At 50.8% G+C, this 19,255-nt stretch overlaps 1 protein-coding gene across 1 annotated transcript; it reads left to right on the top strand.

Moving 5' to 3' along the window:
- The first annotated feature begins 17,226 nt into the window (after positions 1–17,226).
- SSTR5 (somatostatin receptor 5) lies at positions 17,227–18,339 on the top strand. The gene has a single exon (XM_041462634.1). The coding sequence runs from the start codon at positions 17,227–17,229 to the stop codon at positions 18,337–18,339; it is 1,113 nt and encodes a 370-aa protein (XP_041318568.1).
- Positions 18,340–19,255: the final 916 nt, after the last annotated feature.

Here is a 19,255-nt window from a genome sequence, read left to right as displayed (position 1 = left end):
TTTATTGCTAAATATATTTATAATACAGAATTATTCTATTTTATAGGATTATGACTGAAGGGAAAACCCTGGAGCAGCCTTTATCCCACTTTTCCCAGGATTCCAAGCAGCAAAATTTTGCTCCCACCCCTCCCAACCAGCAGCACTTGGAAAAAGGGAAACCTCAGCGTGGGAAACCTCAGCCTTTAATCCATAAAAAGTGAAAAAATGGGCTGGGAAAAAAGAATCCAAACATCCCAAGGCATTTAAACAAATATTCCAACACATTTATCCAATACCCTGACACGTTTATCAAATATCCCAACATTTATCACCCTCTGCTGATAAGAGGGATTTTATTCCCAGCCTGTTTGAAAGCTGGAGGGGGAAGGGTTGAGAAGTTACAGTGAAATGGAATTCCTTTTATTTTCCATAAAACCCAAATGGTTTGGGTTGGAAAGGACTTTAAAAATCACCAGGATTCTGGTTTTTTGGAGCATCTCCTCTGTTGGGAGGGGTTGATCCCATTCCCACCCTGCCAAGGGCAGGAAAATGTTGGGAGAAGGATCCCAGAGCAGTTGTGCCTCCCAGGGAGAATTCCCAGCCCCTTTCCCTCCATCCCAAACCATTCCCCTCCTTTCCCCCCGGTGGTTCCGGCTGTTTTCCCACTTTTCCCGCAGGGAGCAGCGGTGCCAATCCCTGTGATTCAATTCCTGGGGATAATTGGTCTGGAGGGAAAATGGAATGAAAAGCAGAGGAGGCAGAAATGAGATTATTTTCCAGGCTCCATTTAACTGCCTGTGCCATCGGAGCGCACGGATGTTCCTGAGGAATGGGCAGGGCCCATTTGGCTGCAGTGGAAATGTTTCATTCCTGGGAAAACAGAGCCAATTTGGCAGATTATTGTAATTATTTTAGACTGGATCTGCTGGAGAGAGGGAGACTGGGAGCTGGGATAATTAAAAATTCTGGAAAAGCAGTGAGGAATCGGGCTGGGAAAGCTGCACAACCCCAGGGATGAGCAGCTTTGGGATGGGGTTATGGGGCCTGGGCTCTCAGGCTTCTCTTCATCCCAAATTTTGCATCCATGGGTCAATCTTCCTTCCCTTCCCTTCCCTTCCCTTCCCTTCCCTTCCCTTCCCTTCCCTTCCCTTCCCTTCCCTTCCCTTCCCTTCCCTTCCCTTCCCTTCCCTTCCCTTCCCTTCCTTCCTTTTCCTTCCCTCTTCCCTTTTCCCTTTTCCCTTCCCCAGCTCCAGGACAGGTCTCACCTTCTCACCCCAACCCCTCCCTCCGAGCAGCTTTTCCTCTTCCATCCTCAAATTTCAGGGAACATCTGCTGGGATGGAGCTATTCCACAGGTGGAAAAAGGTAGGAATTAAATAAACACCAGCAGCTGGGAATAAATTAAACCTCATTTAGGATGATGTCCCCCAGGGAATGAATAAAAATGGAATGGCAGAAATCCACCAGGGAGGTAAACACAGTGTTCCTGTCGTGTTTTCCTGGTGGGATTTGCCAGAGGAAAACAGGATCCTAAATCTGGGAAGGGCCTGAGGGATCCCATTTCCCTCTCTGGGATTGGGAGTTGAGGCATTCCCACATCCCAGGCTGCAAAAAGAAAGGATTTTCTGTGATCATTTTAGGGAGCAGTTCACTCATAAATCAAACTTTTCCCTGATTTTATTAAAATGGGAGCAGGGAAATGGGAATGGTTTAGAGTTTGCAGGAATAGGAAAAGCAAAAGGAAAGCTGGGATGATGCAATTCCACTCCCAAAATTCTCAAACTGAGCCATAAATCCCCAATTTCCCAACTCTTTTTTCCATCTCAGGTTTGGCAATGCCAAAATCCCCTCTGGAATAAAATTCCAGCTGGTTTTGCTGCCCTGCAAGGAGAAGTGAAGGAGTTTTCCTCTGAAAAAAACCAAAATTCCTCTTGGAATTAGGATTTGCTGTCCACCAGGATTCATTTGGGGCCAGAGCCTCCTCCACCACGCCAGAGATTCACCCTTCATATCTGGAATTTCTCCCCTCTCCTTGTTCCCTTCCCATCCCAGCATTTTCTGGAGGAATCACAGGTTGGGAATTTTATTTTTGTGTGGATTTTTAACAGATTTTTGAATTCCCACCTCAGAACAAACGGTAGGAAGGAGCTGCCAGCTTTTCCAAGGATTCCCACGCAGGCAGGGCAGGAATTTCTGGTGTTTTCCTTAAATACCTCAGTGTTTGCAAGCTTGAGCAGATTTTTCCAGCAGGTGGCAAAGGATTTATTCCTGGAATTTTCCTCACCCACATTCCTGCTTTGCCTTCCTCATCCTGGATTTCTCCAGAACCAGGAGAATCTTGGAGCTGTAGCTTTGGGATCAACGATTTTCCAGAAAAAAATGAAAGCAGAATTCCTGCCTCTTTTCCTAGGTTTTGCACCAAGCCAGTCCTAATTTTGCTTTATTTTCTGGAATTTAAGGCAGGAATACCCAGAAGCTTCCTTGGTTTTTCCCATCCTGCAGCCACTGCAGCATTATTTCCATGGGATTATTTAAATGGAATTATTTCCATGGGATCCCTGCTTTCTCCAGAACCAAGAGAATCTTGGAGCTGCAGCTTTGGGATCAACAATTTCCTGGAAATCAGGACACGAATGAGCAGAATTCCTGCCTCTTTTCCCAGTTTTTGCTCCAAACCCGTCCTAATTTTGCTTTATTTTCTGGAATTTAAATCAGGAATATCCAGAAGATTCCTTGGCTCTTGGATTGTCCCAACCAGACCATCCTGGAGCCACTTCAGGGTTATTTCCATTATTTATTTCCATGGGATTATTTCCATGGGATTCCTGGGATTTGTTGACATTTTCTGCTCTTTGATGATGGGAAACAGAACCCAGGGAAAATGGATAGAACTCCCCAAAATCACCGAGGATTTTGGTGGATTTTCCCAGCTTTCCTTTCCCTTTTAGGGGAGAAAAATCCCTGATTTTGCCACAACTGAAATTAATCCATCCCCCCAAAGCCCTTTTTTCCCCCTAAAAATTCTTCCACTCAGCCCAAACTCCTTCACAAGAGGGGAAAATCTGGGATTTTCCAGTGGGGCAGAACAAATTCCACAAGATTCCAGAGGCTGGGCTGGACCTTGGCACTGGGTCTATTTTTAATCTCTCCCCAGTTCCAAAATGTGGGGTAAAACCCCATTTTGGGGTAAAAAGGGAGGATTAAAATGCTATTTTTAGTACTCAAGGTGGATTTGGTTGGACAATTCCATTTTTCTTTATTTCCAAGAGGGATTTCAAGGATGGCTCCTGAAAATTGGCTGCTCCCAGGAATGGGGGAAGCAGAGTCCTATCAGAGCTCCCAAAATATTAAAAATCTCCTTTTTTGTGCCCTGGGAAGAAGCAGGAGCGGGTTTTGCTCCTGGAATTCTTTCTTCCAGCAGATCTCTCCCAAGTGCATCCCAAAGGGATCATTAGGAAAAGGTTGATATTCCCAGAATTCCAATTCCAATAGTTTTGGGTCCTTATGGATAAAACCATTTTTATTCATCTTTTTGGGGGTTTTAATTTCCATAAATAGGATTCTGAGGGATTTTGATAAGAGCTGGGTGTTGTTATCTTCCCAAGGCAGGAATATACACCAGAGATTCCTTCTGCAATGTGAAAATATTCCCAAAATTCAGCACTTGGAATTCCTGAGGAGAAAAGCAGGAACGCAGGAATCCTTTTCCTCCAGGGAATTCTGAGATCCCCTTTCCCTTCCAGACCCTTTCCTTAGTTTTATTCAGAGTCTGGCATGGTGGAAAATGTATTTCCAGGAATTTCACCACGTTTCAGAGGCGCTGGAAAGAAAGAATTCCAAAAATAATGGGATTTTGCATAAGTTCCTGTTCGGCTTTGTCTGGGAGAACAATCCAAGGCTATCAGGGATTGTCAGGATTTGAATGGATTTATTCAAATCTCGTGTGAAAAACCATTTCAGTGCTGGTGGTTGGCACCTCAGCCCCAATCCACAATTTTTAGGGAACAATTCCATCCGGGAATGACTCACTGGAAGCAATTAGAAGTTTCGGGCTTGTTTAGAAGTGGGAAAGTTAAATGGGATTTAAAGTGCGTTTAGTGGGAGTGGAACAGGAATAAGGATCAGGATCAGCTTTCCCTGTGGAATTTTGGGGATGGGAAGACATGGAATTCAGGCTGGAATCAATTCCTGCTGGGAGTGGGAGCTGGGGGGAAAATGAGGCCAAAAAAGGGAATTTTTGGTGCGTCCGGAGTCTCTGCAGCACCACGGAGAGCGACAAACCACGAACCCGTCCTCGCCAAGGATGGGGAATGTGGGCGGATGGGAGGAACAGGAAAATAAACGGATAAGGGTCACAGATAAGAGAAATCCTTTTCTAGAGGCTCATCCATCCTAAAGGGATTTAACTCTTGTTTTAGGCTTGGCTTTGAACACTCATTTAAGGCTTGACTTTAACTGATGAGTGGTGGAAGAACAGGAGAATAAAGCTGATAAGGGTTGAAGACAAGATAAATCCTTATCCAGAGACTCATCCATCCCAAAGTGGATTTAATTCTCGTTTAAGGCTTGACTCTGAGTTTAACCCGTATGAGGCTGGAAGAACAGGAAAATAAAGCTGAAAAGGCTCAGAAAATGTCACAGACAGGAGGAATCCTTAACCAGAGATTCATCCATCCCAAAGTGGATTTAATTCTTGTTTAAGGCTCGACTTTGAGTTTAACTCATGTAGTCTGGAGGAACAGGAAAATAAAGCTGATAAAGGTCACAGATAAGAGAAATCCTTCTCTAGAGGCTCATCCATCCTAAAAAGGGATTTAATTCTTGCTTTAGGCTTGGCTTTGAGCACTCGTTAAGGACTGACTTTGAGTTTAACTCATAAGAGGTGAAGGAACAGGAAAATAAAGCTGATAAGGGTTGAAGACAAGATAAATCCTTATCCAGAGGCTAATCCATCCTAAAGTGGATTTAATTCTTATTTTAGGCCTGGCTCTGAGCACTCATTTAAGGCTCGACTCTGAGTTTAACTGAGGCTGGAGGATTCACTCCCAGGGATGGGGCAGCCTCAGCTCCTCTGGGAATTCCATCCCAGCCCTCCCCACCCTCCCAGCCAGGAGGAATTCCCAATCCCCAAAATCCCATCCATCCCTGACTCTGGCGGTGGGAAGCCATTCCCCGTGTCCTGTCCCTCCATCCCTTGGAAATATTCCTCTCCATGTTTCCTGGAGCTCCTTCAGGCCCTGCAAGGCCACCCCGAGCTCGCCCCGAAGCTTCTCCTCTCCAGGTGAACATTCCCAGCTCTCCCAGCCTTTCCCTAGTGCTCCATCCTGATTTTTGCTCCGTAGGGAACAGCTGGGAAGTCACGGAAAGAAAAATAAATTCCCAGGCAAGCTCCAGTCTCCAAAAATAAATTCCCAGGCAAATTCCAAGCCCAGCTTCCCTCCAGGTGGCAAATCCAACCCTTTGGTTTCCTGCTCCGAGGAAACTTCCAAGCTCAGAACTCCCAGCGGGAGAAATCCAAGCGGGAATATCTTCCTCATCCCAATTCCCCAGTCTGGCACCAGATGGGTCTGGAATTCCAGTCCCTTGGAGAGGCTCTGACAAGCGCTGATTTCCCTCCCTCTCTCCCTCCCTCTCTCCCTCAGGAGCAGAACAAAGGGAGGTGAAACTGCCTCAGCCTCGCTGCAATTCCCGATTTTCTCAGTGTAGGGAAAACATTGGGCTGCAAACTGGGAATGTCACGGAGCTGCTCCCAGTTGGGAGCTGAGCTCGGGTTCTGGGAGTTCCCAAAGTGCTCAGGCCAAACACCAGCATTAAAAAAACAAAAAAAAAAAAAAACAAAAAAACCCCCAAAAAAACCCCAAACAAATAAAAAACCAAACACACACAAAAAAAATTTTAAAAAAATTTAAAAGTAAAAATAAAAAAATTTATAATTAAAAAATGAAAATGAAAATATAGAAATAAAAATTTTAAAATCCAGAAAATTAAAAATACAATTAAAAATTTTTTTAAAATAAAATTTAAAATAACAATAAAAATAAAAATTAAGAATGAACATAAAAATAAAAATAAAACTTCCTGCTGGACATGGAATTCCTGGGAGAAGGAAAACCTGGGAACCAAGTGCCATGGCTGGAGGTGGTGATGGATATCTGTGGATATCTCTGGAGCAGGGAGCAGCAGCAAACACATCCATTTATTTCTATGGCAACAGGAATAACTCAGGGCTCACCAGAGCCTAAATCTCAGCTGGCTTTGGAAACTCCAAGTGATGATTTCCACTCTGATCCATGATTTTCCCAGCAATATCCAGAGCTCTTATCCCCTTCATCTCCTTTTTCTCAGGCCAAGTCAAGTTCAAAATCAGTATTTAAAATCCTTAGAGGAAAACGTGGTGGGAATTCCAGGCAAAGGCAGGGATTGGGTTCCTCAGGAGCTGGGATTGAATCCCTCAGGAGCTGGGATTGGATCCCTCAGGAGCTGGGATTGGATTCCTCAGGAGATGGGCTTGGGTTCCTCAGGAGCTGGGACTGAGTCTCAGATTGACTGGAAATGTCTGGCTGGGATTGGGATCTTCCCAAGGCCCTCCTGCACTTCAGGGAATTTTGTGGGAATGAGGAGTGGACAAATCTCCAGCCCCAACCCTCTGTGTAACCAGGAACTGCTTCCCTCTTTTCCAAAACCTCCAACTCAATTTTTTTAAAATAAAGCTGCCCCTTCACCACTTGGGATGGTTTTGATTCTGTTGATTCCCAGCCTGGCCAAGCTCTGCAGATTTTCCCTCATTTCCACACTGCTTCCACTGGCTTTGACCCTTTTCCTCTGCTGGATGTGAAAATTCTGTGTCAAGTCCTTCCCATCCAATCCATTTTTGGAGCAAAGGCTCCAAAAACTGGGAACAACCCAAGGACCTTCTGCTCCTCCGTCCCTCTGCTGTTCTGAGGTTTAAAGGGATCTTGATTTAATTAGTCCAGCCCTTAATCAGAGTCAATCCAGCCCTAAGGATTCAATTCCAATATTTCCACCCAGTTCCAGCCAGGCTTGGATCCGAGTCTCTCCTGGAGATGATTCCACACCCCTCATTCATTAATGCCAATCTCCACTGGGAAAAGCTGCTGCCCTAAGTTCCCCAGGAGTTCTTCCTTCAAAAAATATGGATTTGCTCGCAATGAATGTTTAGATCAACCATTCCAGAACCTGGGAGCAACCCAAGGATCTTCTGCTCCTCTGTTTCTCTGCTGGTCTGAGGTTTAAAGGGATCTCGATTGGCCTGTTCCAGTCCTTAATCAAAGCTCCAATTCCAGCATTTCCATCCAATTCCAGCATTCCCATCCAATCCAGAATTTCCATCCAGTCCCAACTTTTCCATCCAATTCAAACATTTCCATTCCATTCCAACATTTCCACCCAATTCCAGCATTTCCATCCACTTCCAGCATTTCCACCCAATTCCAGCATTTCCTTCCAATTCCATCATTTCCATCCAATTCCAGCCAGGCTTGGACCCGAACCTCTCCTGGAGATGATTCCACACCCCTCATTCCTCCTCCTTAATGCCAATCTCCACTGGGAGAAGCTGCTGCCACAAGTTTCTCCAGGAGTTTTTCCTTCTAAAAATAGGGATCCAGCTCATCCCTGCTGCCTCAGCCAGATTCCAAAGGCAGGAGGAGCCTCCCGAGCTCCTGTCCCCGCAGCTCCCCCGTGTCACAGCCGCAGGAGTTGGGCTGGGATGGTGCCAGGATGTGTGCCAGCATTTCCCCATCCTCAGCATTCCTGGGGAAAAACCCATCCAGGGATCGTGCCAGGACATGGAATTGCTGGGTGGGACAGAATGAGGAGGCTTGGAACAGAATGAGGAGGATTTGGGAGGGGTTTGGACACGGATCATGGGATCCTGGGATGGGGCAGGTTGGGAGGGAGCACGGGGTCATCCCAGAGTGGGATCGCATCCTGAAATTCGGGAATATCCCCAAGAGAGAGACTCCACACCCTCTGTGGGATCTGCTCAGGACTGGGCAGAAGTTCAGGGCGGATTCCTGGGATCAATCCCTGCCCATTCCCCTGGAGCAGAGCTCTCCCTGCAGGACAGGGACACCCAGGGACACCTGGAGACACCCAGGAACCCATGGGGACACCCAGGGACACCCAGGAACAGACAGGGACACACAGGGACACCTGGGGACACCCAGGGACACCCAGAGACACACAGGGACACACAAGGATCCATGGGGACACACGGGGATACCCAGGGACACCCAGGAAAACACAGGGACACACAGGGATCCATGGGGACACCCAGGAACACCCAGGGACACATAGGGAGACACAAGGATCCATGGGGACACCTGGGGACACCCAGGGACACCCAGGAAAACACAGGGACCCACAGGGACACCCAGGAACACATAGGAACACACAGGGATCCATGGGGACACCCAGGGACACACAGGGACACACAAGGATCCATGGGGACACAGGGACACCCAGGGATCCATGGGGACACCCAGGGACACACAGGGACTTCCAGGGCTGAGTCCCCTCTCAGCTGGGGCTCCTCTCCAGGCTGAGCAGCCCGAGCTCCCTCAGCCTTTCCTGGGCACGGAGCTGCTCCAGCCCTTCCTCATCCTCACATCCCTCCAGGAGCTCCTGTCCCCTCTGTGCTGGGACGCAGAGGTGGACACAGCACCCAGAGGGGCAGGGTCACTCCTTGTCCTGCTGGGAACGCTCTTCCCCACACACCCCACCATCCCATTGTCCTTCACGGCCACGAGGACACACACAAAGAGCAGAACCAACACAAATCCCTCATTCTGAGGCTTTTATCTCCATCTCAGCTCTCCTTCCTCTCCGCAATGTCAACGTAAAAAATGTCACAAGCGCGCGGATCATCAAATATTCCATCCAGCAAAAGGGGAGACACAGAAAAATTCAAAAGAAAAGAAACTCTCCCATCCCTCTGGGGGGCTGTGCCACCAAAGGTCTCTGTGCCACCCATGGATGCCAGGAGCTCTTTGCCCTCTGCCCAGGGGAATTGGGCACAGAAATGAGGATTGCAGGGAATGCTCTCCCAGGTTTTGTGTTCCCTCCATTCAGCCCCAACACGGCGCTGTTGGCTCGAGTGGGTAAAGAATTTAACCAGCCTTGAGAGCTTTTGAAAATCCTGCCTGTTTCCCTGCAAAGATCCCAGTAAAATTCCTCTTTTCCCAGTGTTTATTTACAGGAAAAGTGCTGTTTCTTCAGGGCAACTTAGGCACCGCCGTGTTTATCCAGCAACATTTTCCCTAGCACAAATCGCCAATAAATTCTAATAAAATAAAGGTAATTCCTTTAAATTAACCCCATTTGGCTTCAAGCTGTCATTCCTGGCGGGATCATTGCTGGGCAATAAATTGTGGGCATTTTCTGGGCGTGTTTGCCGAGCAGGTGATCCGAAGCTCCTCTGCTTGCCTGTTTATCATGCCAAATTCTATTTTTATCAGATGACTCTTCCCATTGTCATGGCGAGAGCAGGCTGGAGTCTCGCTCGCATTTAGCAACCCATGCCCATAAATACATCAGCAGATTGAATTCCAGCCTGACATGCCAGCAGCAGCTCTGCCTCGCTTTTTTTCCCCCGTGTTCACACGTCTGACTCAAGCACCCGGCTCTAATTGAAAAGCCTCAACAGAGGATTAAGATCAGATCCATTATTATGAGCGCGACACTCTGTGCATGCTGATGAGGAGGGGCTGAGCTCGGAGCTGCTCTGAGCCCCCCAGGCTGCCCAGAAAGTGGGGAGAAAACACTCGAGGTGATGCTGGGAGTGATGTTTGAGTATGTGACAGCACAGGGAGGGTGCGGGGAGGAGGGGGGACAGCTCTGCCTCACTTTTATCGCACTTGTTGCATCGCAAAATACTCAAAATCGCAAATACTTCAGCCCCTTCCTGCCGAGCAGCACCCCGGGGAGTTTAGGAGGGAGCGAGCCCAACACCGGGCTCCCCTCGCAGCCTGGATTTTCAGCGCCCATCTTCCCTCCAGGAGCGATTTTAGGGCCTGACTCGGAGCCAGCTGGAGGAAAACCTCTCCACATGGGATCCCGCTCTCCGGGGAGAGGCGCGATGCGCCCCGGTACTCGGGCTCCCCTTCTGCCCAGGGACAGGGGCGAGAAACCAGAGCCCCGCAGGTGTCAGAGGCCCCCAAACGCTGTCCCCAAACGCACCCCGGGCTCGGCTGCCGCCTTTGGGGGTCGGGAGGGGCTCGCTCGCAGCCTGCGGGAGGCTTTGGAGGATTGCTCGGGGCTGGACAGGAGATGGAGCGGGGGAAATGCGGCTCTTCCCCCTCCGGCTCAAGAGCCGGGAACGGCAGAGCCGGGTAAGGACAGCCCGGGATGGGGACGGGGAACGGGGATGGGGATGGGAGATAGGGATGGGGGGGATGGGGATGGGGGGGATAGAGTTGGGGGAACAGGGAAGGGGATGGGGAACGGGGATGGGGATGAGGGAACAGGGATGGGAAAAGGGAACAGAGACCGGGGACCAGGGATGAGGACAGGAGCACAGGGATGGGGGAATGGAGAAGGGATGGGGACACAGGCATGGGGAGGTGGCACAGACATGGGAAAGGGGACAGACATGAAGAGGTGGCACAGACGCACACGGGGAGGTGACACACACACTCGCAGGTGGCACACGCACTCGCGGGGGCACCGGCGGGCACAGCATCCCTGCGCAGCGCTCCCGCTGCTCGCAGCAGCCGCTCCCAGCTCCAGCCCGAGCTGCCGAGCAGGGGGCGGCCCCAGGGCTGCGGCACCCCCGGCCCCTCCGAACCCCGTGGCTCCTCCCGGGGGAGCGGCCAGCGCGGGGAGCGCTCCCGGAGCGGCTGCGGGAGCGGCAGGCTCCTGCTCCGGGGAACAGCAGCCCTGGAGCCGCAGGTGAGCACGGCCGGGAGCCGGGAACGGCGAGCCGGGATGAGGGGAACGGGAGCGATCGCTGCGGGGAGGATGGGCACTGGGCAGGCGGGGGGTCCGCAGGGCGCACCCCGCTTGGGGGGCTCGGTGGCGTGGAGGAGGAACCGGAGCCGCCGGTCCGGCTTGTGGAGACACAGAATTTGCCCTTCTAAGGGAGGGTTTGGTGCTGGAGTGACTCCATCCTGGCTGGGGAATGGCGAGGGGGACCCTCTGGGCAGTGGGGTGACCCTTCCAGGTCACCTGGTCACCCTCCCGTCCTGGTGGGGGTGACGGAGAGGGACCCTTTGGGCAATGGGGTGACAATCCTGGCTGGGAGGATGACAAGGAGAGACTCTCCGGGCAGTGGGGTGACAATCCTGGCTGGAGGTGCCCGGGAGGGACCCCCGGCCGTGGGGATTGCTGCGTTTGAAGCAGGAGCAGCCTGAGCGCGGCTCTGGAGCTGGGAAGGGACGCGAAAGGCAGCAGCGGGCACAGCCCGGGGCCGCTGTCACCCGGGGATGTGACAGAGCCCTGGCGGGGCTGCAGAGCCCTGGGGTGAAACACGGCAGGGAGAGCAGGGGGTGCCAGCTGCTCCAGGGGGGTCAGCCAGCAGAGATGTCAAGGTCACGGTGACATCGGGGGCGTCGGGCCAAGGTGACATCGCGGGTCGGGATGGGGCCGGGCTGGGAGCAGCTCCGGCTGACCCTGGGCTGGCTCCCTGCAGCTCCCAGCGCCGGAGCCCAGAGCAGGGAAAGGACAGCCGGGCTCAGAAAGAGCCGGGCTCAGGCGGTTTGGGCTCAAGCAGAGAGTTTTTGTAGCTCTGGGGAGGAGGAGACCCCCGGGTGAGCCCCACAGCTGCTCCCGGGGCGCTGGGATCAGTCTGGGGGCGCTTGAGGGACCCCCAGCTCCTGGGGACAGCCAGCAGGGCTCGGTGCCTGCGGTGGGGCTGCATCCAAGGCAGATGGATCCCAGCCAGACACCCCAAATCCTGGAATTTGCCCCCGGAGCTGCTGTTCCTGAGCTCCTTCCACCGCGGGGCCAGGGGCTGTTCCTGCTCTCCCTCAGCCTGGAATTAACGCTCCTGCACCGACCTGGAATATCCCTGAAACCTCTGCGTGTCCCTGGATTGCAGAGGGGAAGGGAGGAACAGAAACCTTTGGGAAAACCCCCGGGGTTTGGGGAGGTGCTGGAGCTGGAGCCGGGTTTGGGAGCGGCAGCCCAGCCCCGCTGCCCGGAGGGGGAACAGAGATGGAGCTCCACACCTTGCTCTGCCTGGAGCAAACCCAGCCTTAAATCTGGGACCAAACGCAGTAAGTCTGGGAGCAAACCCAGTTTAAACCCAGGAACAAACCACCTAAAATCTGGGAGTAAACCTATCTTAAATCTGGGAGCAAACCCGCCTTAAATCCAAGAGCAAATCCACCTTAAATTCGGGAGCAAACCCGTCTTAATCAGGAAGCAAGACCAGTTTAAATCCAGGGGCAAACCCAGTTTAAATCTGGGAGAAAAACCCAGTTTAAATCTTGGATCAAACCCAGTTTAAATCCGGGAGAAAATGCATCTTAAATCTGGGACCAAATGCACCTTAAATCTGGGACCAAACGCACCTTAAATCTGGGAGCAAACCCAGTTTAAATCTGGGAGCAAACCCATCTTAAACTTGGGAGCAAACCCAGCAGGATTTGCTTTCCACGAGTGTTGGTGAGGCAGGAGCAGCTCAGCCCCAGTGAGTAATCCCTGAGCACGACTTAAACGTGTTTGGGGAGAAAAAAAAAGATTCAGCAAAGATTTGGGTTTATGTGTTGTTTCATGAGTTGTTTGCTGCTAAAAATCGGAGCAGCTTCTCAGGTGCTCTGGGAACCCTGGGAGGAGCTGAGGGGTAGCAAGGTGGTGCCAAATATACAATTTTAAAAGATTTTTTAGGGTTAAAAGTGGGAAGAAGTTGTGGAACTCGGAGTTCAGCTGATTGGTTTAGTCCTAATTCAGAGAGTGGAAACAGAGGAGCAATTTCAGGTGAGAAAGTTTTGTTTTCAGCAGAGAAAAATCCATAATTTGTTTTTTCAGAGCAACAAACTCCCCCTGAGAAGCATCAAAGGCAGATTTGTCCAAGGAGAAAATTCATTTTTGAGAGAATCTCAACGGATTCCTTCCGGTTTTTTAAACTCCAGGTGGTGGGAATGGGACATCAAAGGTATCCCTGCTGCATTGTACAGAACATTTTCATCCCTCAGAGCTGAGGCAGCTCTCGGGGTGATGCTGCATTTCCCTGCTGCTCCCACCCAGCTTTCCCGGGAGTTCTGAGTTATCCCAGAGCTGCTCTGCCACGTCTCTCCTGCCTGCTCCATCCACCCAAACCCAAGGAACGAGGCCCCGCGGCTCTCTGGGAAGCAGCAGGTGATGGACACGCAGCTCCAAGCCATGGAAATGATGAAATGATGAAAATCCCAGGGATTTGTTGCAGCCAGCTCCACGGGATGGGAGCTCTGCTGCCGGGAGACAATTCCTGGAGAGTTCTCCGGGTGTTTTTCCTCCCAAGACAGTTTGAAAAGCCTGGATTCCCACTGGCTGTGTTATCCCTAATTATCCTGCTGCTGGAAGCAGCAATCTGCCGTGCTGGTGCTGTAATTCCATTCCCAGCAATTATCGTGGATGAGAGAGTGATGATTCCAGAGGCAAACAGGCAGCAGGATCCAATCCAGCTTGGAAAATCAGGTTTAATTCCTGCAATTCCTGCCTGAGCCCTGCCCCACTCTCATGCAATGTTCTCCACGGAGTTATTTTTGCTTTCCTGCTGTGACCAGAGCCCAGGGAAAACTTCAGTCTTGATCTGCCTGAGCATTTTTAATTTTAAATTAAAATTTTTAATTCCATTTTAAATGTTTGTTTTTCCTTAGGTCGGGATGATTTTTCAGTCGCTGTTCTGTTAATTCTTGGCTTTTTTTTCACCCAGGTTTATTTAGGAGTTTTCACAAATGTGAAATTCTAGCACCATAACACCTCTGCTATTTATTCCCTGAATGTTTTTGGGAAGCAGGGACAGAGATATATTCAGCTGCTGTGGATGCTGATTTTTTCCTGGATGATGTTCTGTTAAAACTTGGAATTCTGTCAGTGATTATTCCAGGTCTACATTCCCAGCTCCTCAATTTTAAGCAGAAAACCCAAAATTTATGGACAATCCCAGGGTGGGGGCTTGGAAATCAAAGAGAAGAAAATCTGGATGAGAGGAAATCCCCTGGAGGTGTGTTTGTTATTAATCCCTTAATTAAGAACAACAAACAAGGCTATGAGGGATCAATCAGCGCCTCTTAATTACCTTTAATCATCGTCTTTAATCAGCCTTTGTGGAGGTTCAGGGTCGTGGTGACAAAAGGAGCTGAGGCCAAATCGTGCTGGTGAGGGACAAATTGTCACCTGGATAGGGGGAAAAGTTCCCTGTGCTCCTCCAAGGCAGCCAGGAAAACATGGATTTGCAGCTGCTCAGGGTTTTTTTTTCCAGGAAAAATCCCAGAATTCTGGTGGCTGCAAGGCAAAGGCTGAGGGAAGCGAACGTGGGATGGGGATCTGGGTTTGGATTGCAGATCTGGGGGCTTTGGGGCATCAAATCCTGGGAATGTCCAGGTGGAGTCAATTCCTTCCTGGTGCTGTAAACAGCAGGGAAGAGTTGGAAGGATGTGCAGCCTTAGGAAATGGATTTTCCTTCAGGAAATGCACTGGGGCATCCCTGGAATTGCCCACATCCAGGCTGGAGCGATCTGGGATATTGGGAGGTGCTGGTGGATGAGCTTGGAGGTCCCTTCTGACCTCCAGGATTCTGGGATTCCCTTCCCAATCCGCTGGGTATGACAGGAAATGTTGTACAGTTCATCCCACAGAACAAAAATCCCAAGGGAAAGGTGAATATTCCCACAAACCTACGGGAAGAGCCCCAAAACGCTGAGGAGACAAAGTGTCCCTGACTCCAGGAAAAGTCTGGCTGCTGAGGGAACCTGGAAGTTCCTCTCTGTTGGAAAATCCAAAAAATAAATCCAAAAATCCACAAAAAAAATTTTAAAAATCCACATCTCTCCATGGAAAACACACCCAAGTCCTTCATGAAAAACCCCTGGAATGCCAATGGATGGCTGGGAGAGCCCGAGGCCCTCTGCAAACAGGGATTTGGGGCTGGAGGATTTCTCCAGGGGGAGAAGAAATGGGAATTATCCAAAGAAAAAAAAAAAGCTCCTCTTTCCAAGGCCTGAACTCCAAAGATGGTGGAAAGACCAGGACTGAAATTATTGTGTAATTCCTCCAGTCCTGAATCCAAGGATGTGCGCTGTGGGAAAAGGGACTTTGGAAAATGTGTCCTTTTCCATTTTTTAGAGGATGAGCCACACTTGACTGCCCCTTCTGACCTTCCCTGCTGAGCTCCAGCACTTTTTCTTTCCGTGCCTTCCAATTTTTCCCAGGCTCAATGGAAATTTGGGCTTTTTGGGCCCAGCCTGGGTGTGCTGAGCTTGTCTGGGAAGAACACTCCCAATGCCAAGGATGCAGCCCCATGGATATGAGTTTATAAACCCTGCCTGCCCATCCCACGTATTTTTCCTTCCTGTTCTTCCCTTCAGTGATCCCAGTGGGGTCACAGCAGGAAAATGGGAATTTCCAGACCCCTCCCAGCCGAGAATGAGGGGTCCCAGTTTCGGCTTCTCCCAGAATTCCCCCAAAAATAACCTGAGGTTTGCTACAACTCAGGAATTCAAAACAAGCTGAAGATCAGGATTTAAAATTCCACTTTTCCAGCCAGAACTGGTCTTTTCCTGTGCTATTTTACCCAGGCTCTGACCCACTCCTGTTTAATTTATGAGGAGCTCGGCTGACCTCTACCTGCAGCGGGATGTTGGGAATTGCAGGGATGCTCCCAACACCTAAACCCCAAACATTCCAGCAGCACATCCAGCTCCTCCTGCCCCATCCCCACCCCCCGGAGCTCCAGCAGCTCCCTCAGCTCTCCCTGCACTCCCAATTTCCCCGGTGCATCTCCACCCAGCCACGTGAGACACCTACTCCCCATCTGCACATTCCCAAAGCAGCTCGGCACATTTGTGATTCCTCCCGGGAGCTGCAGGGGCTCCTCCTCTCCCCCAGGTTTTCTCACCCCAGGAGAAAGCCCAGCCACTGATGGAGGTGGTTTCGGATTGCTCCTGGAGACAAGGAGTTTTTGCAGTGCTGTGGGCTGCCTGTTTGTGATTCCAGATCCAAACCCCCGGATTATTGTGGGAATCTGATCGTCAGGTGATGGCAGCAAAAATTGCTGGGCATTTCTTCCACCTTCACCAGGATTTGCTGTGGGATTTGGTGTTCTAAATCTCCTTTTTTTAGTATGATGTTCCCAAGTTTCTCCACCTGATAAATCGAAACCCATTCTGACAAAAAGGTGGAAAAGTATTCCTGGGAATCAAGCTCGCCACAGGAAAGAGGTGTTGGAAATTCTCCACCTTTTTCAGAATGACTGGAAAAATTTATTTCAGCTTCAAATCTGCTCAGCTGTCCTGGAGCTGCCCACTGCAGCTTGGATTTCCTGCAGGAAAAAGGGATTTTTGGGATAGAAAGCAGCTCAGGGTGAGAGGAGAGGATGTGGGAACACAAATATTAATCTGAGAGATGGAAAAAAGAGTTTATTCCTTCCCTTCTCTGTGCACACACCCTGACGTGGTGGGGAAGATCTCAGATGTGATCCTTTCTGTCTTGGAGCTCAGGGATATTTTCCAAGGGTTTTCCATTGTTATGAAAAGTTTTACTTCCTCTCCTGGTCCCAGTTCCAACCCCAAAACCTTCCTCTATCCCAGTTTGCTCCAAGCCCCGTCCAACCAAGCCTTGGACAGTTCCAGGGATGGGGCAGCCACAGCTTCTCTGGGAATTCTGTTCCAGAGCCTCTCCAGCCTCACAGGGAAAAATCCATCACAGCTACACCCAACCCTGGATCCTGTGAAAATGAAACAGAACCTGGGATCTGCTGGGATGAGCATGGGGATTCTCCCATTGTGCAATTCCTTTGTTGGGAATTGATCCCATCCTACTCCTTGTCTCAGTAATCCAACCCCAAATCCTGAATAGAAGAGAAAATGGAAGTGATTGTAAAAGTCCACTTTGTAAAAGTCCTGTCCCTATTTTCCTTGAATTTTTGAATTTCTGGAAGTTTTGAATTTTTGAATTTCTGAAAGTTTTGAATTTTTGAATTTTTTTACTTTTCAAATTTTGAATTTCCCTTCCAGGAACAAGATGCCCATGAAGTTTAATCTCTCTTAAGAGGAAAAAACCACGGAGAGAAAACAAAAACCCATGGATCCCCTGTACTTTTCCAGCACGTTCAGCATGGAAGCCGCTCCCAGCGAGGTGAACTCCTCCCTGCTGCCCAACGTGACGGAGAACGGGACGCTGGCGGAGCCGCCCCCGTTCCAGTACATCCACAAGGTGCTCATCCCCATCTGCTACCTGCTGGTGTGCGCCGTGGGGCTGAGCGGCAACGCCCTGGTCATCTACGTGGTGCTGCGCCACGCCAAGATGAAAACGGTCACCAACATCTACATCCTCAACCTGGCCGTGGCCGACGTGCTCTTCATGCTGGGCCTGCCCTTCCTGGCCACCCAAAACGCCATCTCCTACTGGCCCTTCGGCTCCTTCCTCTGCCGGCTGGTGATGACCGTGGACGGCATCAACCAGTTCACCAGCATCTTCTGCCTGACGGTGATGAGCATGGACCGCTACCTGGCCGTGGTGCACCCCATCAAATCCACCAAGTGGAGACGCCCCAGGGTGGCCAAGCTCATCAGTGCCACCGTTTGGACCTTCTCCTTCTTGGTGGTGCTGCCCGTGATCATCTTCTCGGACGTGCAGGAGGACTTCCAGACGTGCAACATGAACTGGCCGGAGCCGGTCAACGTCTGGTCGGCGGCGTTCATCATCTACACCTCGGTGCTGGGCTTCTTCGGCCCTTTGCTGGTCATCTGCCTGTGCTACCTGCTGATCGTGGTCAAGGTCAAGTCCTCGGGGATCCGCGTGGGCTCCACGCGGCGCCGCAGGTCGGAGCGGAAGGTCACCAGGATGGTGGTGATCATCGTGGTGGTCTTCGTGTTCTGCTGGCTGCCCTTCTACACCATGAACATCGTCAACCTGATCCTCATCCTGCCCGCCGACCCCGTCCTGGAGGGGCTCTACTTCTTCATGGTGGTGCTGTCCTACGCCAACAGCTGCGCCAACCCCATCCTCTATGGCTTCCTCTCCGACAACTTCAAGCAGAGCTTCCAGAAGGTTCTCTGCCTCCGGAAGGGCGACGGAGCGGAGGATGGAGACCCCGTGGAGCACAGGCAGGAGAACAGCAGCCGCCTGCAGGAGTCCATGCTGACCCAGAGGAACGCGGAGTTCAACGGGCACATGCAGACCAGCAAGGTCTGAGGGCACGGCCCGGCGCTGCAGAGTCCCTGGAGGACTTGGGGACTTCAACTGGAGCAGGGCCCGGCACTGCAGAGTCCCCTGGAGGACTTGGGGACTTCAAGGAGAGCTCAGTTCACGCAAAAGGAAAATGTGGAGCCCCAGAAGCTCCAAGAAATGTACACAGAGGGCTCTTCCCTGCTTTTCCCAGCTGGAAGTGCCAAGCTCTCGTGGTGTCCTGATGGATGTGATGTCTGGGACCACTTTGGGTCCTCCAGGGAATGATTTCCAGGCTTTGTACCCCTCTAGTGATGCAAATCAACACTAAGCTGGCTCTAATTCCCTTGTTAAGCTTGGTTTAAGGCTGCTTTGCACTGCTGGGATCAGCTCCGAGCAGCAAACAGCTCAGCTGGGATCTTTGGGAATTCTTCAAGGGGATTTCTGAAAGGAAAATGAGATTTCTTCAGAGTTTCATGCAAAAAAGGCACCAGCACTGCTCTGGAAATGGGTTCTGATGTGCTGCGTGCTGCCTTTGCTTTGTTTTCCTGTCATGAACCCATCCCAGCGAGCCTGAACAGCCAGGAACTCTTCAAACACAGCCAGAAAGGATAAAAAACCAAGATTAGGAAAACATTCCGGAAAGGAATCAATGTAGCCATGACATTTCCACCCTCCCACCCCATGAAATGTGCTGTGACCCCGTTGTTGTGATGCCAGTGCTGATGGCCGTGGGCTCCTGGGGAGATTTTGTGTCCATTCCTTGGTTCTGAGTGTAAGTCTGGACTCAAAGCTGCTTCCTCTCCGACAACTTCAAGCAGAGCTTCCAGAAGGTTCTCTGCCTCCGGAAGGGCGACGGAGCGGAGGATGGAGACCCCGTGGAGCACAGGCAGGAGAACAGCAGCCGCCTGCAGGAGTCCATGCTGACCCAGAGGAACGCGGA

The sequence above is a fragment of the Pyrgilauda ruficollis genome, unplaced genomic scaffold, assembly GCF_017590135.1.
Source record: "Pyrgilauda ruficollis isolate IOZ18807 unplaced genomic scaffold, ASM1759013v1 scaffold16, whole genome shotgun sequence".
Classification (NCBI taxonomy): Eukaryota; Metazoa; Chordata; class Aves; order Passeriformes; family Passeridae; genus Pyrgilauda; species Pyrgilauda ruficollis.
Note: the sequence above shows the minus strand (reverse complement) of the source record. Positions and strands in the feature narration are given on the sequence as shown.